The sequence below is a fragment of the Dendrobates tinctorius genome, unplaced genomic scaffold (assembly GCF_039654945.1).
Source record: "Dendrobates tinctorius isolate UK_male_01 unplaced genomic scaffold, ASM3965494v1 ptg000157l, whole genome shotgun sequence".
Classification (NCBI taxonomy): Eukaryota; Metazoa; Chordata; class Amphibia; order Anura; family Dendrobatidae; genus Dendrobates; species Dendrobates tinctorius.
The window spans coordinates 18,594,882-18,621,881 of NW_027361824.1; the positions used below are offsets into that span (position 1 = coordinate 18,594,882).

General features: G+C 43.0%; 1 protein-coding gene across 1 annotated transcript in view; it reads right to left on the reverse strand.

Moving 5' to 3' along the window:
- TENM4 (teneurin transmembrane protein 4) overlaps nucleotides 1-27,000 on the reverse strand; it is a 65,914-nt gene that overhangs the window by 13,764 nt on the left and 25,150 nt on the right. Inside the window, exons 7-14 of the mRNA XM_073548656.1 lie at nucleotides 25,616-25,865; nucleotides 24,814-24,834; nucleotides 13,744-13,976; nucleotides 8,670-8,824; nucleotides 5,850-6,727; nucleotides 2,529-2,701; nucleotides 896-1,131; nucleotides 380-676 (exon numbers count right to left, since the gene is read on the reverse strand). Coding sequence (XP_073404757.1) covers nucleotides 380-676; nucleotides 896-1,131; nucleotides 2,529-2,701; nucleotides 5,850-6,727; nucleotides 8,670-8,824; nucleotides 13,744-13,976; nucleotides 24,814-24,834; nucleotides 25,616-25,865 — 2,243 coding nt within the window. The remainder of the gene's footprint in view (nucleotides 1-379; nucleotides 677-895; nucleotides 1,132-2,528; nucleotides 2,702-5,849; nucleotides 6,728-8,669; nucleotides 8,825-13,743; nucleotides 13,977-24,813; nucleotides 24,835-25,615; nucleotides 25,866-27,000) is intronic.

Genomic DNA, 27,000 nt, shown 5'->3' on the forward strand with positions numbered 1-27,000 from the left:
ATTAAAATATTTACAATTTTTTTAAATATAGTTTGAGATGACATTTGTGAAAACACTTTCTTTTAAATATAATTTTTGAAATTAAATAAAAATAGTTTAACATTTAAATTTGTGTTTTTTATATTTTCATTTAATTTAAAAAAATTATATTTGAAAAAAAATAATTTCGCAAATTTAATAAAAAATACTTATTTTTGTTTAATTAAAAGACAAAAGTTTATATTGCATTTTGTGAAATAAAAATGTTTTAAATTCACATTTTTGAATTTTTTTTTATAAAATAAATGTTTACATTGTTAATTGAGTCACCATTCACTTAATCACGGTGTGCAGAGATTACATCAAAATTATTTCTAAGAGGATATCAAGGTCCGCACACCTTCTCTAGGTAGGTATAGGTCCATGACTTCCCATCGGCAAAGGTCCTGGATACGATTCTTCCCGCTTGGTCATACTCCATTCTCTCAGACATGGTTCCTCTCTGAATTCCTGCCACATGACCTCCAGGCGAGTACGTCACATTTACTCCACTTAGGCCATTGGATGGTGACCAGAGGCTTGGCCTACCAGCATGGTCGTACAGGATCCTCAGGGTGAACTTCCGGTGGTCATCATTGATCTTCTCAGTCCTTGTAACGCGATCAAAATCCAAAGACAGCAGGTTTCTATTGTGGACCTGGAGGGATAATCAACATCTTTAATACTATTCTTATATATTAAATTTGAGGTATTAAGCATAACCAACCCTCACCAGACCTTGGTGAAGAACCCCACAAACGTTAGCTGACATGACCTATGATTAATGCCCACAGTGATGCAGCCATTTATGTCAATGTGTATTTCCAAGCTGTTCAATGGAACCATAATGGCGGAAGTAATAAAAATATCAATTTACCCTCAGTCGCCGTCCAAAAACAGTGACCTGCCCCCGGGCCTGCTCCTTGCGCTGTCTCCATTCCACCAGATTGAGACCATTGTCTATAGGCAGGGAGACATTGCGTTTGCCGACGGTGGGGTTAACAGTACCCGCGAGGAGGTGAGGTTCTGTTTGAAGGGCGACCTCCATGCCGTTGGCCAGAATGAGCCTAAGGGACCCATCCGCCCCGATGTAATAGCTGTTCCTCACTTGATCTGGAAAACAAGAGGGGCAGTTTGGTTTTGTGACTTTGTTTTGGTCAAACTAAAATACAACAGAGAAAGAGGGAGAGAAAGAGAGAGAGAATGTAGCAGAATCGAGTCTGTTGGGCCCAGTCTGAAAGGGGAGTTGCGGAAGAACCCATAACATAAATTAGCAATCAGTCCCCATATGCTCCTTTTTCTACTTGTGCCGCTAAATTGTCATGTCAATATTTGGATTTTCTCAAGTTGAGTCACGTCTGACGAGCCCACGCCAAGCAGAGGCCTGCCGAGCCCACGCCGAGCAGAGGCCTGCCGAGCCCACGCCGAGCAGAGGCCTGCCGAGCCCACGCCCAGCAGAGGCCTGCCGAGCCCACGCCCAGCAGAGGCCTGCCGAGCCCACGCCCAGCAGAGGCCTGCCGAACCCACGCCCAGCAGAGGCCTGCCGAACCCACGCCAAGCAGAGGCCTGCCGAGCCCACGCCAAGCAGAGGCCTGCCGAGCCCACGCCAAGCAGAGGCCTGCCGAGCCCACGCCAAGCAGAGGCCTGCCGAACCCACGCCGAGCAGAGGCCTGCCGAGCAGAGGCCTGCCGAGCCCAGGTTGTTCAAGCCCTGGGCCAAGCCGAAGACTACCGAACCCCGGCCAAATCGAAGACTGGCGACCTGAAGACTGCCAAGTTCCCGCCGAGCTGAGGCCTGCCGAGCCTAGGCCTGTCGAGCCCAAGCCGAGCCGAGGCCCTGTCGAGTCCACTCCGAGCCGAGGCCCTGTCGAGCCCACGTCGAGCAGAGGCCTGCCGAACCCACGCCGATCAGAGGCCCGCCGAACCCACGACGGGCAGATGCCTGCCGAACCCAATCCGGGCAGAGGCCCGCCGAGCCCAGGTCTGTCAAGCCCTGGGTCAAGCCAAAGACTACCGAACCCCGGCCAAGTCGAAGACTGGCGAGCTGAAGACTGCCAAGTTCCCGCCGAGCTGAGGCCGGCCGAGCCGAACCGAGCCCACGCCGAGCCGAAGGCCCTGTCGAGCCCACGCCGAGCCGAAGGCCCTGTCGAGCCCAAGCCAAGCCGAGCCGAGGCCCTGTCGAGCCCACGCCGAGCCGAGGCCCTGTCGAGCCCACGCCGAGCCGAGGCCCTGTCGAGCCCACGCCGAGCCGAGGCCCTGTCGAGCCCACGCCGAGCCGAGGCCCTGTCGAGCCCACGCCAAGGTGAGGCCTGCCGAGTCAAGGCCTGTCAAGCACACGCCGGGCCAAGGCCTGTCTGACTCAGCTGGAACAGAGTATGTTGGGTCCTAGCAGTACCAATGCCCGTCGGGCCCAGCCTTATTATCTAAATGCACTAATGAGAGCTTTCCCTAACACATTCTGCTCTGCTACATCTCTTTGACCAGTTTTGGCCATGTGCAGGCACAATTTACCTTGCAGCAGCGTGTAGAAAGCGCCCGATGCTGACAGGTTGGTTGTTATGGTAACATCCTCTTTATTTGACGTCTCCACCTGGACATGCACCGAGCTGTCGGTGTCGCTGCGGAAGCTGCTGACCTGCCCCGTGGGGAAGGTGACATTAGTCAAGCGGCCAAAACTGTCGTACCTGAAAATGAGAAACATGGTGAAGAGATGGAAACATTTCAAGTGTCTTTCTAGGTTTTACAGAGTTGTGCAGGTGGGACAATGGGGTCAGCTGGAAAGAAAATATTTTTAGAAATTGGAATTTAGTATTAAAACCCAACTACGTTCAATACCACTGTGTTTGTTGTCGAAGTACGACAACCCCAGGAAGTATCAGGTTACAGAAGCCACAATTATGAAGCGATCAGAGTCACCCAGACTCCATATAAAAGCATGGTTCCTGCTCCATCTTTGCTTTGTGGCTTTTCCTGGAAAATGTGGCCAATAGAAAAATGTTTTAGTCTAGTGTGGGCAGTGTTTTAGCGAACCCGCCCCCGAGGAGCAGATACATCTTTATTACTTGGTGATATTATACTGACCACTAAAGGGAACCATCATTAAGACAATGTGTTGTACTATTGTGATAGAAATTGCCAATTTGGTTAAAAAAAAGATAAAAACTGACAAAAATGCAACACAGTGCGTTTGGCGCACATCAGCGCAGCGCAAAAAGGGCGCGTGCGCTGTCAAAAACATACCAGCACACGGCCAGTGTACCCAATGCTAAAAATAGGGTAAGCTGATTGTATGCAGCGTCATGCGATCAGAGGAGGAGCTGACCGGAGGGGGCGCGGCCGGGGGCGGAGCTTAGCGGCGGCCGTGCGATGCGCCCGGAAACGCTAGTGTGAAACTAGCCTTACTAGGGTGTCATACCTGATAAAAATTGTCAGTTTTGTTAAAGGAAAAAAAAATGACAAAAAAATAAAATAACCCTAGGTAAAGTCAAGCATAACAAAAAATGAAAAAGAAAATCAACTAAAACAGAAATAAATGTACCGTAAATAAAATAGAAACAAATTAAAAAAAAGAATGAAAGCATATTTGCTCATAGGAGACATGTCAAACCCAAATATAATTAGAAATATTCATACACCAGATCCAATTTAGCCAAAAAGTGAATAGAGCCTATTGTGCGAAATTGATAATTATTTTTGTAAAATTAAATGTGAAATAAAAATAAATTAAATGGATGAGATTACATAAATCAAGCATAAATCAAGCTAAAAGCAAAAACATAAACAAGCAAATGAAATAAAAATAAAATAACAAAATTTGATAAGAAACAAGGTTTTTTAAAAAAATAAATAAATAAATAAATAAATAAATAATGACATGGAAAGGGGAAAAAAAAATTATATAGAGCAGAAGGCAAAATCCGCCTGTAATGTAGCAGAGGCACATTTATCCATTTTGGCACATTCTGCAAAAAATAAATAACTAGGTCACAATGTACACACTATTAGCATCTTTACTAACAGGGACGAGAGTAAAATTGTGTACATTGAGCTAATAATAACTAAAGCTGCTGCAGACAATCATCAGGGTTTAATGGCTGCCGGCAATTTTGGTGCTCGTTGCAAGGTGGGATGCGGAGTGCTGCGATGTAACGGGGAATATTGTGCCTCTGGTATAAAAACAAGGAGAGACGGAAACGTAAAAGTGAGGTCTCTAGCACACAATCAGCTCCCGGTTGGCATTTCTTGTAAGCCAACGTCACTTATTGGCGAAAACAATGACAGAGCTGCAGTGTAGACTGACACTGGAGCATCACGTCTTTTTTAAAACAAACAATAACAATTGGCGTTTTTCTAAGTTGTGGTTCTGCTCTTGGATGCCACAGGGAATCATTTTCTCTCCTCCTTCATGTTAAAAGTTGATGAAAAACGTTTTTCTGTACGAGCTATAAATTACCATTACCGGAACCTCCGTCCTCTCGCCAGATCTAATTTCGGGCTTTCAATGCCACCACGTGGCTTGTCATCAGAGCTTCGAATGGAAAACTCTGACCCCGCGCAAGTTTGTATCCAATTTACTATTGGCAGAAATACATTTATAGACGGCTCTTTCTTTCCGAGACGCTCAATAATTTATGTGGCCGCGCTCTTAGGTTTTAAACTTAAGACCATAAAAATGTTTTCTCCCACAAGGGAAGTACAATAATCCTTCACGGTCACGATTTATGGCCGTGTACTGTGAAGCAGATTTCCGATTCCCATAAAAATAGATGGAAGGTATTTGACCCGTGCGGATCTAGCTAAAGAACATTTCTATCCAAAATGAAAAGCTTTCTTAAGTCCTCCTCTACTCTCAGATTATCTTGGCGACAGCTAATATGGTCACCATTGGTGGCTGGATTGTAAGGGGTTGTCCACCTGTCAACTTCTCAGCCACTTGGCATTGTATGTAGATTTTTTTTTTAGTCTCTAGACAAACCCTTTCATGGTGTTCTCTGTTCTCTCTCATGGTTTGAACTAGCATGATGTAATACTTTATTTCACCTGGGGTGTCACTGCAGGAAAATTGAACAGTTTCCTCCAGGTTTTCCATCAGATCCCAGCAGATCGCAGGAAATCCCAGTAGTGGGCCATTCAGCTTATAGTAAAAAGAACTTTCTATCAATTACAGATTGGAGAACATCTATAAGGTTTGGTGAAGGTCCCTAATTGGTTTGGCTTCCATTTCCCTCTTTTAGGACCTTCACCCCACCTGACCCTCATCACAGTCACATGTAAGTTGCAGATCGGGCCTCTCCAATGAAGATCGGGACAATGGGGGATAGTCTACAAATCCTTAGACACATATGTGGCCACCTTTTCCATAAAGCCACATCAGAGGAGGTAGAACCATGGTGGAGGTCCCGAGACAAAAATCAGGTTGAGGGTCCCTATCCCACTTTTGGGACCCTGACAGCACCTACCTATGTTAGTCAAACCTGGACTTCTTCACTGATTTCTATGAAGGTAATGGGGGACAACCTAAATACCCTTAGACATTCATGTGGTCACCTCTTCTCCAAAGTTAAAATAAGGAACTGGCAAATAGACCCCAGGGAACCTGATCTAAATGTCCACCTTAAATTTGACCCAGCATAAATATTGCCTGCAAGATTTATCATTTGAGAATCTACGAAAGCAGGATGACAACCCTTATACAAAGGAAAAAACAATGGTCTCATTAGAGGTTGTCATGGGATCAAAGTACATGCCTGAATAAAAGTTTGTAGAAATAGACAACTAAGAACTTTTAGGAGGAAACAGAATTTCACAAAGGTTGGTTAGGTTCATACTCACTCGTAAAATGTTGTCCAGCCATTCTCGTTGCTTTTGGTGGCGAGAAGACCCGAATTCCCATGGTAGGTCATCATAGCCAACTCATTCCCCTGTTCTGACACGCTCTTCAGGGCACTGTTAGTGCCAATGGTCAACCAGAAGACCTGTCCATCAGGTACCACCAACCAGAGGGGCATGCCGGTGGAATCCCGTCTTATGTTGAGTGTATTACCATTGTTATCAGTGATAAGAGTAAGATCTCCATCTCCGGTGTAGGTAAAGTTGTACAGATAATCTCCGGTTGTCAGGCTCTGAGTGTAGAGGTGTCGGCCAGTGGTGTCGAATAGGTACAATTCCTGGTCAATGGGAGAAGACACCTCATACATGTTCTGACTGTTGAGGAAGGGTTTATTGGTGCGGATGAAGCGAATCCGAATATTCCCAAGGTCGGCCACATACAAATCACCATCGGCACAAACGGCGAGAGACGATGGGGAGTTCAACTTTGCATCTTTTGCGTAGCCATCATCTCCAGAGAAACATTCACAGCTGGCATCATTCTTACAATCGCAACCGCTTGGAGCTCCAGCTACCAAAGAGATTTCACCATTGGTGGTGACCTGCCTTATCCGGTTGATCTTCTTCTCGTCAGTTTCGGCAATATATAAAATCCCATTGTGAGACATGGCCAAAGCAGTGGCGGCCTCCAAGGTGGCATGAACGGCTACCTTGCTTAGCAGAAAGTGGTCAATGCCAGGAACTTGGCAATGCATCGGTCTTCCTGCCACAATGCGCACCTGGTGATTCTCAGAGATCTGTAACACCACATTGTTGTCAAGGACGTAGAGAGAGTTATCCATCGGGTTCACCGCCAAGTCAGTAGGCCATTCAAGACGAACCTAGAAAATAGCAAAATCAGAAACTGAACAAAAACACAAAAAGTCGAAGCAAATCCTACAAGAAAAACCTCAGCTGTTTCTGAAGTGGCTTTCATCTTACTCACCCAAAGCTACAATTTGGCCCACATAGCAACCTGCTTGGACCATGATGGTGAGCATAGTGATATTGAGCAACTCGAGTCTCTGGAAATTGGAATCAAGAAACTAGAGATGCACCAAACAAAATATTGTCCAAGTTTTACGTAGCTTCATAGAACAGATTAAGTGCCAGTTCGGACAAGAACAAATCTATCTTGAGGTGGCCACCAGGAAGTTAGGCTGATGAGAAGTCAATATAGACTTTTTGGTGACCCAGCATCTTCCAACTGGTTGAAGGCCAGGAGATATTGCCTAAGTGCATGGGATAACAATCACTCAATGTGTATGGGGACAATATGACCACCACCCACAACTCTTGTACCTGGAAACATGCAATGGTCTGTTTGGACTGTTGTCCATGCCCCACCACAGATAAAAGATTTCTGGCAGAAGTCACCTATCAGTATTGAGTACCGCAGCAAGAGAACTGATAGAAAACATGTAGAGTTTTGAATGCAGCTTTGGATGTGACTAGAGTATAAGACATGATGTAAGTTTAAGCTATAAACACGGAGAAGTGATCTTTGCCTCTCGCTGAATATGAGGCCTGAGGCACCGCTGGTATGCTGCTCTTCCCTCTGCTGCAGTCTCTTCTTGTCAGAGTTCCAGGCCAAGCCCTGAATTATGCACTGTCCTCCTGGCCACGGGCCGACTTTACCCCCTCTTGTATTAGAACATTACAGTCTGTGCTTTCCTCTTTAATAATGCATGCTTCCATAGCTTGCAATAATCTTCGGAGCAGCGCTCACACCGCAGCTCTGTGAAATCAAGTAGAGGCGCACGCTCTCGGCAGTCAGAGGAGATTTTCAATTTTTAAACCCCATTTCTTATTATAGCTGGGTTAAATATTTCATCACCTCTGACCCCACCAGTGCTGGAGAGATCCAGGAGGAGGCCCACATCATGCTTGTTGGCAGCACGTCTGCTATGTCTTGGTGTCCGTGCTACAGCATAAGGTTGCATTTTACTTCCCGTTATGTATGGTCTATGCACAGGTCATATCCATCCCCATAATCCATGTCTCCAAGTGAGCTCATAATCAAAATTCTCCATCACAGGTATAGGAAGGAGCGTAGCAGATATTTGTACGCAGCTTTGGATGTGACTAAAGAATAAGTTTAGGAAACTGATCAATTAAACTGCAATAGGTTTAGTTGTAGTGACTGCATCAGATATACTCATCAAGTCCTCAGGTCACATCTAGAGCTGCATCGAAATTTTGCTGCTTACACATATAGTTTATTTTTTGACTCCTCTACGCAATGAAATTACGGAGCATGTCGAAGACCATACCGGGGAGTGAGCATCATTTTGAATGCAGCTCTGGTAGTAATTAGAGTAAAAGATGATATAACTAATGTTAGTAAAGAGAAGGCTGTTTTCCATAAATGGTCATTTACAATGAGAAGTCTATAAAAACATCTTATAGGAGGGATGTCAGACCATACAAGACGCGGCGGCGGGCATGCAATATACAGAACATCCGATGGATCTTAAGAAAAAAGTTGACTTTCAGCGGAAGATTAAACCGCTTTCCTTGATCTCCATCCTTCACAAACCAGATTTATCATTACCGTAATGAGGAAAACAAATGGCAACATGTCTTTATCCTCGGCTCTTTAAAGCACAGCAGGTCTCCAAATGCAACTAATTTGCAATCTGATACGACCAAAATCCTCTTACTTCCCCGCTGTTGTAAATTTTGGGCGAGAGAGTGAGTTACGCATACCCGTGCCAGCTAATCGGATCCAACTTGAGTCACATTATCTTACCAGAAACCTCTACGGAAAGGACATAATGGTACCTGCGAGATATCCATAATGGAGTCACAGCTCAGGGGTCTGGCCGAGGTCAGGTCGTTGGAGCCCAGGAGGGTGGAAATGATGCCGTTCTGGTCGATGCGTCGTATCATGGTTCCATCGACAAAATAGAGGAGGCCGTATTTGTCCACAGTGATGCCTGGAGAAGAGGAGCAACATGTCAAGATTCTATTTGGTTGCGAAACGTGTTCAATCTAGAAACTGACCACTGGTCAACAGAAGCCTTGTGTTTAAGGCAAGAACTGAAAACCCAAAATCTCATGGTGCACCAAATTCTCCATCCAAATGCCTTCAAAGAAATGTTCCTAGTTGGATGGTATAACCAGGTATATTGCTTAGAAAGCTCTAGTCCTGGGCATTGCAAGCCAGAAATAGCAGTCTAGACTAGACATTTAAGTTTGACGACCAATTTGGAACAAGTCTGGAATGCCAACACATTTTATGCCATTGAATACTTATTTTGCAGTCAATGTAGCTACCTACCATCAAGAGCAGCAGTTGTCACCAACGTTCATACCCCCAATGACCATTAGATGTAAGTGTAACCCAGCGGCTCTTCTAAAGGGAAAGTTATGTGACCTGGAGGGGACCATCCGATATTCAAATTCTGCATACTTACCTTTAGGCTAAGGCTAGATATCAGAAGTAGAGGTGGGAAAACCCGAACTGTAAAGTTCGTCGTCCGTACCGAACACCTACTGTTCGTGCATGGACCCCTAACACGGACTTATCCAGGAAGTTCGTGTTACTGTTCGGGTTTGGTTGCCCGAAAACCGGGTGTTTGCATTGCTGTCATGATGTTGCAGGAAGTCAATGGGTATCATAAAAAAATGGTCAGTGGAAACAGTGTGTCATGGAGATGGAAACAGCTCCACCGGCAGTGGAAACCACGAGCAAAAGGTAAATGGAAACTATACGCCATGGAAACGCACATGCCACAGTCAATGGAAACCCACAACGCCACCGTCAATGGAGACGCACAACACCACCGTCAATGGAAACGCACAACGCCACCGTCAATGGAAACGCACAACGCCACAGTCAATGGAAACCCACAAGGCACCTCAATGGAAGCCCACACGCCACCGTCAATGGAAACCATACGCCACAATCAATGGAAACCATACGCCACGGTCAATGAAAACCATATGCTACGATCAATGGCAATCTTACATTATGGTCAATGAGAAACATTTTATGGTCAACATATATTATACATCATAGTGAAACGAAGTCAATAGAAATCATAAAAGATTGTAAATGGAAGTCAGTGGATATTACCTGTGACAGTCTGACCATGGTGCATTATCATTTCATTATGTTAAATGTCGTGCAATAAGACTACAATAACGTCATGCTCCTCTGGTCCTTGCATGGCACAGAATGCTCTAGCCTTCTTCAGGCCAGGAATACCCATGATGCCCCCAATGATGATACTAAGAATCAGACAGTCTGCTCTTACTCAACACTAAGCTATCACCTCCATTCTGGTAGAAGTCTTAGTCATTCAGTAATTATAGATGGACATGGCTACATACAACTTATCACTTTAAGACACCCCCCCACTCCCCAGAACTGAGATGACAGCTCACGTCCGAAACTCTGATCAATGCTGAGCGTAAGATCGACTCCAACATGAAGGTCTGTCTTCCAGGCTGTAGCGATTACGGCGCCCGGCGTACAGAGCTGTGATTCTAATTAAACACCCAGGCGGCGGTGTGAAGCGCTGGGGCCTCCATGTTGTCATGTGCCCCCGCAAGACTCCAATAATCCACCGACACATTTTAGAAGCGTGCACAGAAGCAGCAGGAGGTCCCATGCGGCGGTGGGTTTTTTTTTTTCTTTTCTGCATTTGCAGTTATCACTTGATAAATAATTTCTTCACGTTCCGAGCAACACGCAAGATACGTTACTAACATAGAGATTAATGTAGAAAAGTCGCCCTCCCCGCGCATTTCATTAATCAGGCACAAATAGAAGAGATTTAACCCACAGAAAGGTGGAGTCTGTGGAGCGCGACGGCAAAATCTGCACCAGGGCGTCTTAAAGGGGTGGCTTCAAGTTTTATAACGTAACGGTGGATTCTCTAACCTCCTCCCGTCCTGCGCCCGGTTTTCACTTTACTGTTTTCTATTATTCTTTTTTTTTTTTTAATTCGGCACAATGCAATAAAAACTACAGTTCCCATGAGCACATTGTGACTCTGTTTGTGCTCTGCTCCTCCCACCAGACTCTTAATCAGTCATTAATGTTCCTTCTGCTGCGAGAACAGCGCCATCTAACTGTAAGGAGAGTGAAACGCACAGGAGAACATCGCCCACTATCCATTTTTTTGCAGGATTCCTTTTCTACTTCCTTTCAGAAACAGCGCCATCCTTTTCCACAGGTTGTGTCTGGTATTGCAACTAAGCTTCACTAAACTAAACCAAAAACAGTTGCAATACCACGTACAACCCGCGGACTGGAGTGGCGTTGTTTCTGGAAAAGAGGAGCTATGCTTTTCTACGGGTAGGGGTGACGATGATGTTCATAGTTTAGAGTAGCCTTTTTATGGAGGGGTTCACTTAGATTGGAGATCAATGGAGATCGTTTATGGCACACAACAGAATCCTGCAATCGCTTAACCCGTTCTTTGCCAACCCTGGCTCCCCTGAGGTCGCTGTATAATCCCTCGGTGCCCTAATTTGCGATCCTACAAAGCAAATCTTATGCGGCTGGAAAAAAGATTTCTGAATTCCGGCCGTAAAAAAGGTACAAAATCCTCCCCGAGTCACTATACCGTCGTCAGCTTTAGAACGCATTAGGGGACCCATTTGCCTCGACTCCGGCCCTTTAAATAATGTGATAATTGGATTTATAAATTTACAAGGGGCCAGCGGATTATTAATTGCCCCGCGATGGATGACGAGTGACAACAGGACGGGGGTCGGGGGAGATATCGAGTTCCTTAATCCACGAAAACTTAGGCTTGGTCTTCAGTTTACGGTTCACCGAGATGACAAAGGCGTGCGGATAAGTCTTCCTGAAAGCCATTCCCTTCGGATATAAAGATTTTGCGACGTCTAATTCTACATATGGTGGAGACATTTCGCAGCGGACGAGGATTACAGTGAAATTATGAAAATGCAGCCGAGGTCTCATATGGCTCGATTTAAAAGTCACTTGTGGTTTGGGATTGATTGAAGGCAGGGAAGTTTCTTTTTTCTTTTTTTCCCGGTTTATGGTGCGAGGAATATATCTTTTTTTTGTATGTTAATCTAGGCCTCACAGCATTTTTTTTTTGTAGAAAAATGGGAACAAAGGGACGAAAAAGGAATGAAATAAATCCTCCTGACCCCGCTCCATAACTTGTGATATATGAACGAAAGCGTTTTCAGAAATGCGAGAGCGTTCCTCCATGGGGAAAATTAGTCATTTACTAGAACATTTCAATGCTTAAAGGAACCGAATTGCTTTTTAATTAATGGGGTTGTCCAGAAGAAAACTTTTTTCTTAGGTTTTTTTTTTTTAAACATTATTTTAGTTTTAGTGGCATTGCAACTTACTTAGCCCCGTAGTTCCATTCTAGCTTCAATACCAGACACAACCTAAGAGTGGCGCTGTTTATGGACGAAAGCGGCCATGTTTTACTAAACAACCCCATAAAGGTTCGAAATTAGGACGTCAGAAAACGTTCTCCAGAAGATACAAACAGCATCTGACTACTTAGTCTAAGTGGTTTTCTTGTTTCTTCTGCTTTGGGAGTTTAAGAGAAACATAAATTGACCCTATTGTTTTTTTTTGAAGAGCTCAACCCCATCATAAAATAATACCCATCTCCGACGCTGATTAGCGGCAGCGGTCACAAGACATCACAAGACCAAAGGGAGACATCGGAGGAGGGCCTGCCCAGGAGGAGATGAGACTTTTTTCTATTTTACATGAGACACTTCAGCAGTTATGACAACCCCTTTAAGATGGTGCAACCGTGCCCTTTAGTTAGGACTAAGATATTGAAAACCTCTCCTTTAACCCCAACCCCCTTACATATTAGATGGCTGCTGGCTGAGCGAAGGTTTGGCAGACAGATCACTCTCCTGGTTCCCTCATACTCAGGAGTGCTGTGGCCGGCCAAGTGCTCCTCCACTCCCTACAAGAGTGCTATGGTCAGAGGTGGTCATCCAAAAGATCGTCCATTGGAAATCAACAAGATGCATCCTTCTTTCCACCCCAGCATCATCTGTCGGGGAAGAATCTAGAGGCCACCATACAAATGAATTCCCTGATATACTTTAGGCTAATATGTATGAGGGGCTTTATGGCAGGTCACCAATATCAGACCAGTGATGGTCCGACATTCCCACCACTCAGAAAATTCAAGTCAATGTGATCTGGGCTGCAATACTCAAAAACAGGATGTGCTGTTGTGGCTCCATACAACATGAAATTCAGACAACTACCCACAGCTCTAGGTAACAGCTGATTGGAGGCGGTGCCGGGTGTCAGACCTTCCTTAAGGAGAGGCGAATAATATCTTACACCTGGAGAATCCCATATAAGCATTTTAGGGAATATGTAACTGTTGAAAGGAAAGCAGAACTTTCCTTTATAGACCCCCAATAAATGAAACCCTAAAATAAAAAAAATCCAGAATTGGGACTTGGTCATCATTTCTGGAAAAGTGCTGGTTTCTGGCCTAATTAATCAATGGGACTAACAATTCGAGACCGCCCCAAGAACATGTAGATTAGGTGCTGTCACCCATAGACCACATCTACGATCAATCAGTGACTTCCATCTAGTTAACAAGTCTCTCTCAACAATAGTGGAAAATTTAACACTCTTTCTTCTCCAGTTGAGAGGTCACAACAAAAAGACACAAGACATATGCAATTCTTCTAAGAATGAGACATGAACTTTGAAGGAACAATTGGACCCTCTCACATCCAAGAGGAAGACTCAGTATGTTTATGTCAAATATTCACCCATCTATCTCGAATTCACTGGTACGGAGGAGTCGAAACCTGGTTAAACTGCTGACTGCCATTTTGCACTCATGGTTATCATAATTTCCTTTACCTCTAGGGTTGTTAAGAGAGGCTTCTATGGCTTTGCCTCCATCTCCACAACGTGTGTCATCGAAGGGTAGACACTGGTCTCCGGTTCCTGCCACCACTTCGGAATTCTTCACGACGTCCTTCACAACTGTAGTTGACTTTATCCTGTAGACCCGTCGGCTGTTGGTGTCGGAAAGAAGGATGGCGCCAGTGACTGGGTCTGTAGCCAAGTAATATTTATGGGCCGGGCTGTGGCTGTAATTAATGGAAAGAAACAAAGAAAGATGGTCACATCAGAGCTCCGGAACATCAAGGAAGACACAAGGTCGAGGAAAGAGGGCAAAAAGCCAAATGTGATTATTCAGGAACAACATGAACGAAAAAGACAAAGAAATGGCAATTTAAAAAAAAAAAAAAAACAACAACACAGAAATAAACCTAAAGCCACATTCAATAACACAATGGGAAGTGTTCAACAGGCCAAACATCTCAAGCTTCGAAGATGAATCCCACTAGACAACTTAAAGAAATTCCATCAGCATGTTAAATCTTATAGACCTCTGCTTAGCAAAGGTTGAACCCATAACATTTCTTCATCTTGGGGACCTTAAATTACCGTATAAGCCAAGGCTCCTCATTCTCACGTCCCCAATCTTTTCTTAAACAGTTAAGCAGAATCAACGAATTCACCAAAAAGGTGCTGGAAATATAAGGTAATTCTAACAGCAGAGGATAGTGAAAATGTATATTTTTAAAATCTTTATGCTCCTGACATAATACTAATCCCTATGTACAAGAATATAATTCCTATAATACTGCCCCCTATGTACAAGAATATAACTCCTATAATACTGCCCCCTATGTACAAGAATATAACTACTATAATACTGCCCCCTATATACAAGAATATAACTACTATAATACTGCCCCCTATGTACAAGAATATAACTACTGTAATACTGCCCCTATGTACAAGAATATAACTACTATAATACTGCCCCTATGTGCAAAAATATAACTACTATAATACTGCTCCCTATATACAAGAATATAACTACTATAATACTGCCCCTATGTACAAGAATATAACTACTATAATACTGCCCCCTATGTACAAGAATATAACTACTATAATACTGCCCCCTATATACAAGAATATAACTACTATAATACTGCCCCCTATGTACAAGAATATAACTACTGTAATACTGCCCCTATGTACAAGAATATAACTACTATAATACTGCTCCTATATACAAGAATATAACTACTATAATACTGCCTCCTATGTACAAGAATATAACTACTATAATACTGCCTCCTATGTACAAGAATATAACTACTATAATACTGCCCCCTATGTACAAGAATATAACTACTATAATACTGCCCCTATGTACAAGAATATAACTACTATAATACTGCCCCTATGTACAAGAATATAACTACTATAATACTGCTCCTATATACAAGAATATAACTACTATAATACTGCTCCTATATACAAGAATATAACTACTATAATACTGCCCCCTATGTACAAGAATATAACTACTATAATACTGCCCCTATGTACAAGAATATAACTACTATAATACTGCCCCTATGTACAAGAATATAACTATTACAGTTGTGGCCAAAAGTATTGACACCCCTGCAATTCTGTCAGATAATACTCAGTTTCTTCCTGAAAATGATTGCAAACACAAATTCTTTGTTATTATTATCTTCATTTAATTTGTCTTGAATGAAAAAACACAAAAAGAATTGTCCTAAAGCCAAATTGGATATAATTCCACACTAAACATAAAAAAGAGGGTGGACAAAAGTATTGGCACTGTTCGAAAAGTCATGTGATGCTTCTCTAATTTGTGTAATTAACAGCACCTGTAACTTACCTGTGGCACCTAACAGGTGTTGGCAATAACTAAATCACACTTGCAGCCAGCTGACATGGATTAAAGTTGACTCAACCTCTGTCCTGTGTCCTTGTGTGTACCACATTGAGCATGGAGAAAAGAAAGAAGACCAAAGAACTGTCTGAGGACTTGAGAAACCAAATTGTGAGGAAGCATGAGCAATCTCAAGGCTACAAGTCCATCTCCAAAGACCTGAATGTTCCTGTGTCTACCGTGCGCAGTGTCATCAAGAAGTGTAAAGCCCATGGCACTGTGGCTAACCTCCCTAGATGTGGACGGAAAAGAAAAATTGACAAGAGATTTCAACGCAAGATTGTGCGGATGTTGGATAAAGAACCTCGACTAACATCCAAACAAGTTCAAGCTGCCCTGCAGTCCGAGGGTACAACAGTGTCAACCCCGTACTATCCGTCAGCGTCTGAATGAAAAGGGACTGTATGGTAGGAGACCCAGGAAGACCCCACTTCTTACCCCGAGACGTAAAAAAGCCAGGCTGGAGTTTGCCAAAACTTACCTGAAAAAGCCTAAAACGTTTTGGAAGAATGTTCTCTGGTCAGATGAGACAAAAGTAGAGCTTTTTGGGCAAAGGCATCAACATGGAATTTACAGGAGAAAAAAAGAGGCATTCAAAGAAAAAAAACACAGTCCCTACAGTCAAACATGGCGGAGGTTCCCTGATGTTTTAGGGTTGCTTTGCTGCCTCTGGCACTGGACTGCTTGACCGTGTGCATGGCATTATGAAGTCTGAAGAGTACCAACAAATTTTGCAGCATAATGTAGGGCCCAGTGTGAGAAAGCTGGGTCTCCCTCAGAGGTCATGGGTCTTCCAGCAGGACAATGACCCAAAACAGACTTCAAAAAGCACTACAAAAAGGGTTTGAGAGAAAGCACTGGAGACTTCTAAGGTGGCCAGCAATGAGTCCAGACCTGAATCTCATAGAACACCTGTGGAGAGATCTAAAAATGGCAGTTTGGAGAAGGCACCCTTCAAATATCAGGGACCTGGAGCAGTTTGCCAAGGAAGAATGGTCTAAAATTCCAGCAGAGCATTGTAAGAAACTCATTGATGGTTACCGGAAGCGGTTGGTCGCCGTTATTTTGGCTAAAGGTTGTGCAACCAAGTATTAGGCTGAGGGTGCCAATACTTTTGTCTGGCCCATTTTTGGAGTTTTGTGTGAAATGATCAATGTTTTGCTTTTTGCTTCATTCTCTTTTTGTGTTTTTTCATTTAAGACAAATTAAATGAAGATAATAATACCAAAGAATTTGTGATTGCAATCATTTTCAGGAAGAAACTGAGTATTACTTTTGGCCACAACTGTATAATACTGCTCCCATGTACAAGAATATAACTACTATAATATATTCTTGTACATAGGGACAGTATTATAGTAGTTATATTCTTGTACATAGGGACAGTAACTACTATAATACTGCCCCCTATGTACAAGAATATAACTACTATAATACTGATCCTATGTAAAGGAATATAACTACTATAATACTGCTCCTATGTATAAGAATATAACTACTATAATACTGCCTCTATGTATAAGAATATAACTAATATAATACTGCCCCCTATGTACAAGAATATAACTACTCTAATACTGCTCTCATGTATAAGAATATAACTACTATAATACTGCCCCCTATGTACAAGAATATAACTACTATAATACTGCTCTCATGTATAAGAATATAACTACTATAATACTGCCCTTATGTACAAGAATATAACTACTATAATACTGCTCCTATGTACAATAATATAACTACTATAATACTGCTCCTATGTACAAGAATATAACTACTATAATACTGCCCCCTATGTACAAGAATATTACTATAATATTGCCTCTATGTACAAGAATATAACTACTATAATACTGCTCCTCTGTACAAGAATATAACTACTACAATACTGCCCCCTATGTACAAGAATATAACTACTACAATACTGCCCCCTATGTACAAGAATATAACTACTATAATACTGTTCCTATGTACAAGAATATAACTACTATAATACTGCTCCTATGTACAAGAATATAACTACTATAATACTGCCCCTATGTACAAGAATATAACTACTATAATACTGCTCCTATGTACAAGAATATAACTACTATAATACTGCCCCTATGTACAAGAATATAACTACTATAATACTGCTCCTATGTACAAGAATATAACTACTATAATACTGCTCCTATGTACAAGAATATAACTACTATAATACTGCCCCTATGTACAAGAATATAACTACTATAATACTGCCCCCTATGTACAAGAATATAACTACTATAATACTGCTCCTCTGTACAAGAATATAACTACTACAATACTGCCCCTATGTACAAGAATATAACTACTACAATACTGCTCCTATGTACAAGATTATAATGACTATAATACTGCTCCTATGTACAAGAATATAACTACTATAATACTGCCCCTATGTACAAGAATATAGCTACTATAATACTGCTCCTATGTACAAGAATATAGCTACTATAATACTGCTCCTATGTACAAGAATATAACTACTATAATACTGCTCCTATGTACAAGAATATAACTACTATAATATTGCTCCCTATGTACAAGAATATAACTACTACAATACTGCTCCTATGTACAAGATTATAATGACTATAATACTGCTCCTATGTACAAGAATATAACTACTATAATACTGCCCCTATGTACAAGAATATAGCTACTATAATACTGCTCCTATGTACAAGAATATAACTACTATAATACTGCCCCTATGTACAAGAATATAACTACTATAATACTGCTCCTCTGTACAAGAATATAACTACTACAATACTGCTCCTATGTACAAGATTATAACGACTATAATACTGCTCCTATGTACAAGAATATAGCTACTATAATACTGCTCCTATGTACAAGAATATAGCTACTATAATACTGCCCCCTATGTACAAGAATATAACTATAATACTGCCCCTATGTACAAGAATATAACTACTATAATACTGCCCCCATGTACAAGAATATAACTACTATAATACTGCCCCCTATGTACAAGAATATAACTACTATAATACTGCTCCTATGTACAAGAATATAACTACTATAATACTGCTCCCTATGTACAAGAATATAACTACTATAATACTGCCCCTATGTACAAGATTATAGCTACTATATTACTGTCCCTATGTACAAGAATATAACTACTATAATACTACCCCTATGTACAAGAGTATAACTACTAAAATACTATCCGTATGTACAAGAATTTAAGTCTAAGGCTATGTGCACACGTTGCGGATTCCGCTGCGGTTTTTTCCGCGCGGAAACGCAGGTAAAACCGCAGGTAAAGTGACCTGCGGTTTTCCTGCGGTTTGGTCTGCGGTTTTGCCCTGCGGTTTCACACCTCTACTATGTTAAAGGTGTGAAACCGCAGCGGAATCCGCAGAAACAATTGATATGCTGCGGAAAAAAACCCGCAGCAAAACCGCGCGGAAAAAACCGCACCGTCAGCACAGCGTTTTTGAAACCCCATAGGGTTTCATTGTACTGTACTTGGTCAGCGGAACTGCTGCGTTTCCGCAGCGGCAAAAACGCTGCGGAAACGCAGCAGAATCCGCAACGTGTGCACATAGCCTAAGAATTATTTGTTATGTAAATATTATGATTTTATTTACTTTTTTTGTCTACAGTAGAAGCAGTGATTGGACGACAGATTCTTTATAAGATTAGATTATTATTGCTCTGTCTGTTACTGAATATTTAGGATAATGGTGGCGGTATGGTTCTTATTCTGGAGACTTGGAAATATGTAGAGAAGGTGAGAATCTTGTGATCCGGCTCATTTACGTCGTCCATTTGAACGTTGTGCTCCATTAGGGGGCAAATTGATACTGCTCTGTGCCCTGGATACCCCCCTCCCGGCGCAGTGTAATTAACCCCCATAAGCCTGACTACAGACCTTCCCTACACAGAAGAATAAGCACCAAACAGGGCAGAGGAGATGGGGAGAAGCTGAAATCTCAGATTTTCCGGCTGTAACATGCAGATGATTGGCTTCATTATTATCTATTGTGACCTGTGTAGGTACGCGGATGGAACAGTGCAGAAGATGAGGACACAGCGGTAACTTATCCAAAGATGGTTTATTACTCTAACACAGTAATTTGAATGATTAGGATACCTATTAAACAAAGATCGCAGATTATTGGAGACCACTAAAATCTTTTGTCATCTAAACTTGTCCGGATAGAAGCGCTCCTAATGGGAGTCTAGGCTAATGCTCCGGTCCCCTGTGTACTGTACTTCTGGCCCTCATGTTGCGGATTTCACGAGTGTCCCTCTAACATGATCTACCCACTTCTTTTGGCCCTAGTCTCGCTCACTCAGTTCTGGCCCCAAACACTTAGCTGTGTTCAGTATCTCAGTCCTTTACTCTGGTCTAGTCACTCGTACTGACAAATATAAGCCACCCTCGCTGCACCACACGTCCATCCTATTTTTTTATAATTCTTTATTTAAAGACTCACAACGAAATCCAGGTTAACTTAATAATTGAAACCAGACAAGTAGACCAATACAAGCAATACAACTTAACTCCCGACCAAGACAATCGTCCACGAGTCCTTAACATCCGGGGAGCCGGTAGTAGAGGTCAATTCGGAAGGTCTTACATTTTTTTACCTTATAACGAACAGTATAGGAAAGAAAAGACAGAACAGAGGAAGAAGGAGAGCAGTTGAAGCAAAAAAAGAGTGGGGGAAATAAGTAATGGAGCCCAAGAGAGGAAAAAAAAAAAAAAAACGAGGGGGTAAGGGAAGGAGGACCCACCCGACCAAGTCCACCACTCAGCCTGATGTTTTCAGTTAACCTCAGGGGGGTTTGCCTCCAGCATTAGATCACAATACTCACTAGAGCTTCGAAAATCCATCCATCCAAGCCAAGTAGCCCAAAACTTTGGGTATGATTCATGTATGGATGAGGTGAGGTCCTCCATATACATAATTTCATTGACTTTTGCGATCCACTGAGTTATGGTTGGAGGAGCGGGACTCTTCCATCTCTCCGGGATGCAAGCCCTCGCAGCCATGATCAAAAATTTCAACAGAGAGGATTTATAGATCCGGAGAGGGATTTCATTATGTTGGAGAAGTATCAGAGCCGGAGTCAACTTTTCGGAACAGCCTGTAACCGGACAAATAATTTCCCACACCTCTGTCCAAAATGATTGCAAAACGTCACATTGCCAGAAAATATAAAAAATCGTGCCCTCTGCCCTTCCACACCTCCAGCAGTTGGGGTCAATTTCCGGAAATATGGTGTGCAACCTCGAGGGCACTCTGTACCATCTGGACAAAATCTTATAGCCAGCCTCCTGGAACCTAGAGCTAATCAAGGCACAGAGTACAAGGGAAAAAATTTGAGTTGTCTGATCTTCCGTAAAAGAAATATTTAAACCTCTCTCCCACTGCGCAAGGAAAGAAGGGGGCTAACGGCTCAGGGGGCCATCTACATAGAGTAGGTTTCAGCTAAGGTGTGTCTGATTGGGCCCGGGCTATTACATAAAAGCTCAAATTGGGTTTTGGGTCGTCTAAATGAACTTTTAGGGGGAAGGCTGCTGAAAAAGTGGGTAAGTTGCAAACACCTCCAACTGCCCAGGGGTATTGGATCTGTTTTGGCGGTAAGGTCACTCAGAGAAGGCCAGGAGGCTCCCTCTCCCCAGTTTTCTACTCCATCCATCCCCGAATCTATCCACAGACGAAAAATGGAGTCCGAGCGGCTAGGGACAAATTTAGGATGACAACACCGGAGTGAGAGGAGAAGCCTCTGGGAGTAAATGTAAACGGAATAGTGCTGTATTGCAGTATTTTAAAGTGGATCCAATAGTCGGATGGGATTTGATTTGCTCTGGGGCCGAAAGTAAAACCCATGGGAGGGTCTTAAATGGGGTCGGGCCACACGTCCATCCTGATCCAGATCCTGGTCCAGATCCCAACTCCTCCCTTTCACTGCCCTCCTTGGCCTTTTATAATTACTGACTGCATCACAGCTACCACCTGACCTGGTGTCTCCTCCAATTTCTTCCCTCAGGGAACATGCACTTCACTCTTCAGTTCCTACTAATGTAATGAATTCTGCTTTCTCTTTTCCTATCTTTGTCCAGCAGATGGCAGTGTTCGCTTGCAGACACTCGGTTAGGCATTAATTGTGTGCGTCTTCTCACTTGTCCATTTCCTTACACTTGCATTGCATTAAAGCACCAAATGTGCAAGAATGTTCTCTATGCACCTTTGGTAGGACGTCCTGTAGCTCCTCCTCCAACCCCCAATATTTATGTCACAGTATTATGCCAGAAGATGACCAGAATCTATGTGTTGATCCATAATGAGAGGGGGCACAGTGCACTAACCGAAGTGAACCCTTTGGACAAAGTCACTGACTGTACGGTAGCATAAGTTTGCTATGATGTGTTACTTCAAGGAGCAACGGGCTGAGCAGTTTCTTAGGGACAGAGAGCTGCACCATTTTCTTGGGGGCATGGGAATGAGCACTTTCTTGTAGGAAATGCGGTTGCACACTTTCTTAGGAGGTGGGGGCTCACTAGTCTAGCTGTAGTTTATTGGGAAGTATAGGGTGGCACAGTTTCCTGAAGGGCACAAGGCTGCACCGACCCTGGAGGGCAGGAGGCTGCACCGACCCTGGAGGGCGCAAGGCTGCACCGACCCTGGAGGGCACAAGGCTGCACCGACCCTGGAGGGCACAAGGCTGCACCATTTCTTGGGGTCATAAAAGGAGACATTGCTTGGAGGCATGGATTGTACCATTTAGGGGTGGTCATGGCGCTGTATTGAAAGCCCCCTTAATGATGTCAGAGCCACCCCCTACCCTATACAGAACACCGTTACAATCCCTCAGCTGAAAAAGGTTTTCAGCTTTCGAACATAAACATCGTTTCTATTCACTGACCGCAAGTGTAAATCTTACAAACCTTGACCCTTTGAATAAAGACTGGATGACCCCCTTTTACTTTCCGCCTTAATCATAACGGGGGAATTCCTTTTAATAAAATGTCACTAATTAACGCCAAGGAGAACAATTGTGCCGTCTTGGCGGCTAATCATGATTGGTGGATTCTCGTGGACTAACGAGCAGGAAATATTATATCTGGAATTACTCCCTGAACAAACTGCGCCGGAGCTAATTAACCATGAAAGACACAATGCTACAACGGATCTAATATCGCAGCTCATTGCCGGCAACGTGAGGAGCAAAAACCGCCATCCATCACGTCTTACAGTATGTATCAAGACGAGCCAGGCAATTAGCCAAGCAGCCCTCGTCTTAAAGTGAAGATTTCAGCAGCGAGGAGTCTGGGTGACACATTCCCCCCATCCATCTTCTCCATGCATGACGGCATGCAGAAAACCAAGCTCACCAGCCACGCCAAGATGAATGGATGGCAATGTCTGTCACTGATTAACGGTGCCAGGTTCAATCTCTGCTAAAACCATTAGATTCCAATTTAAAGGCACATTATGCTGAAAAATGACTGGTGTAATAAATGGCGCCCGCTTTGTATGGCAATTATATGCGGGAAGGAAACAAGATTCTTAGATAATGGTCAATAGAGGATTTTTTTTCAAATTTTTCTGGCCCACCGGTGGCACTGGATCGTAGAGGTTTTCAATGATAAAGAAAGGAGCGATTTTAAGGAAGATATGTAGGGAAGTATGCTGTAGAGCCCTGCTCCTCTTAGCCAAGCCTCTGATCTTTAGCGCCCCGCTGCTCCTCTTCACTAAATGTCTACTCTTTAACACGCTGTTCCTCTTCACAAAGTCCCTGCTCCTTAGAGCCCCTTTCCTCTTGACCATGTCCCTACTCTTTAGTGATCTGTTCCTCTTCATTAGGTCCCTGCTCTTTAGCGCCCTGTTCCACTTTACAAAGTCCTTACGCTTTAGCGCCCTGTTACTCTTCACCAAGTCCCTGCTCTTTAGTGCCATGTTCCTCTTGAACAACTCCCTGCTCTCTAGAGCCCCTTTCCTCTTGACCAAGTCCCTGCTCTTTAGCGCCCTGTTCCTCTTGACCAAGTCCCTGCTCTCTAGAGTCCTGTTCCTCTTGACCAAGTCTCTGCTCTCTAGAGCCCCTTTCCTCTTGACCAAGTCCCTGCTCTTTAGCGCCCTGTTCCTCTTCACTAGGTTCCTGCTCTTTAGCAACCTGTTCCTCTTCACAAAGTACTTACTCTTTAGAGCCTCTTTCCTCTTGACCAAGTCCTCTCTTTAGTGCCCTGTTCCTCTTCACTATATCCCTGCTCTTTAGAACTCTGTTCCTCTTGACCAAGTCCCTGCTCTTTAGAGCCCTCTAGAACCAGACCCTAAATTTTAGGGCCTTGTCCCTTTTGACTAAGTTCCTATTCTTTAGAGCCCTGTTCCTCTTGCGCCAAGTCTTACTGTTTAGAGGCTTTTATAAGTCAATTCAAGGGAAATTCCACCATAAAAGGGGTTTTCTGAAGCTGATCACATAGGGCCCCCCAGCCAGTAGGACCATCTATGATTACAAAAGTTTCAGGTGAAAATTAGGTGTCAGCTCCCCGAGAGTAACAGTTACTGTTTGTAGCATCTCTCCACTCTAACGAATAGGCCAACCTGAAACGGGCAATTAGAAATGGGGGGGGGGAGGTCAACCCCCTTTAGATACCTTCAGACATAAATATGTAAGAAAATGGGATACTTGAGCCCTCCATCCCACAATTCTCATTGTGTGCCACTGCTCCAAAGTGACCTCAGCCCCATCATCACGGTTCATGAATTTTCAGTCTGTTCACTGTTGAGTCCCCTTTATGCATTCCCTGAGCAACATGGAGGAGACTAGGTCGTAATCGATGGCCATTCTGAACCCTTTCATGGACAGAAATAGGTTGAGGGATGGGAGTAGATCTTTTAGAAAACAAAATAAGGGAGAATTCCCCTTTAAGAGCAAAATTAAAAAAAATAAAAAAGCAAGTATAAAATACATAATAAATAAATACATAAGCAAAGAAAAAAATACAAGAGGCAAGTAAGTTTGATCAGCAAATTAACCCTCCAATGACTGGTTGATTCCTAATGAGACCCCCTTAAAGGGGCCCACAATAGACAGGATGGCACGGAGAGCTGAGGAGCTCTTACCTGTGTCTGAAATCCTTATTTCTGAAGAGAAGACAAGAGGGACGGAGAGAAAAAAGCAAGTGTTAGTAAAAGACGTAGGAAAGTAAAGAGGTTAATTTTAACAAGCGGAGAGAATACACATGTAGCAGAGCTGAATTTGCCAGGGAAGTCATTTTTTTGTGCATGGTTATAACCCACTGAATTGAGAGAAGTCAGTGGGTCATCCTGCAGACCAATGTAAAAAAAAGAAAAAAAACAAACACATTCTACCCAATGATAAACTCCGCTCTGCATTTGCACATTTTGTTTTAATTTTTTTTTTTCAATATTAATTTTTTGCTATTAATTCGGCCATTAGGGGGCACTGGTTAGCGGTCATGAATGAAAAATAAAGAGGCCAGGACAAGTCACCGTTGAGCTGTGCTTAAGAGAAAAGCTAAAAAAAAAAGGAAACTGCTCCTGTGTTCAATATACCCTCTATAGGAATCAGCTTATAATAAAAATGGCTAAAAAAAAAAATTAAACTGACCACTATTGGGCAGGGCCAGCATGCCACTAAATGGAGGACCACCTCTACTGAGAGGGTCAGCTCCACCTGAAAACCTCTTTAATAAAGGAAGTTAAGAATTTCCAACGATCAGTTGGGATCAGGGAAAGTTGTGGCCAGCCTTACGTTTTCCATACAGCGGCCACTACAGGTGAAAGGAGGTATTGCACAGCACCTTTTCAAATGAATAAGTTGGGTCCTCCAAATTGAGAGCGACATTTTTTTTTAGGGACAAAACAATAGGGTGACCCCTTCTGTGATGTCTACTCCAAATACCTTAGCTCCAGGACGTTGGTGACATTGCCGGAGGGGAAGATTCTTCGGATGTAGTTAAAGTCTCCAACGAAAAGGCTCCCGTCGGGGCCACAAGTCAGGGCCACTGGTGCCAAAAGTTTGTTACCATCTGCCAAGCCATTGCAGCTAGGACAGGAGATGCTTCGACGGCGCCCGTTGCCCATGGTGCTTCCGATCACAGCCGGCTGCTGGGAAATGAACTGATTTTCTCCATTGCCTTTGTGAAGGATACCTGATCCCAAAAAGAAGAAACGGGTTACTCTTCTTACATACACACACTGATTATTATTATATACTAGAAATATGAGGTGATCTTTCCCTTTAAGAGTATTACCGCCTAAATATTCAAAATGCAAATAAGAGGGAGGAAACATATCTTCTTAAAGGGACACTACATCTAAATTCTACATTTTTTTCAACTTGCTTCAGCATAGGTGAATGTAATCTTTGTTCCTTGTTATCAGACAGAATTCGAAGAGTCAGAATCCAATTTTTTTTTTGGAAATATAATTAAAGAGTAACATTTTTATTTAATAAATTAATAGTACACATGAAAATAAACAATTTTATAATATATTTAATCATAAAAATCCACTTATTTCTTTGCCTGGAATGATTTATCACTCTCAGTTCATTGGTAAAATCTGTATTTAATGGAGAAAGATTTTTCCCATTATTGAGATATCAAATGACAGTTTGACAGTGCTTATGGAAACGGGCTAAAGAAACGCACAGACATTCTAGGGAGGAGCTACAGAGGAACACACAGACATTCTAGGGAGGAGCTAGAGGAACACACAGACATTCTAGGGAGGAGCTACAGAGAAACACACATATTCTAGGGAGGAGCTAGAGGAACACAGATATTCTAGGGAGGAGCTAGAGGAACACATTCTAGGGAGGAGCTAGAGGAACACATTCTAGGGAGGAGCTAGAGGAACACACATTCTAGGGAGGAGCTAGAGGAACACACATTCTAGGGAGGAGCTAGAGGAACACACATTCTAGGGAGGAGCTAGAGGAACACACAGCCATTCAAGGGAGGAGCTACAGAGAAACAGACATTCTAGGGAGAAGCTAGAGGAACACACAGACATTCTAGGGAGGAGCTAGAGAGAAACAGACATTCTAGGGAGAAGCTAGCGGAACACACAGACATTCTAGGGAGGAGCTAGAGGAACACATTCTAGGGAGGAGCTAGAGGAACACAGATATTCTAGGGAGGAGCTAGAGGAACACAGATATTCTAGGGAGGAGCTAGAGGAACACAGATATTCTAGGGAGGAGCTAGAGGAACACAGATATTCTAGGGAGGAGCTAGAGGAACACAGATATTCTAGGGAGGAGCTAGAGGAACACATTCTAAG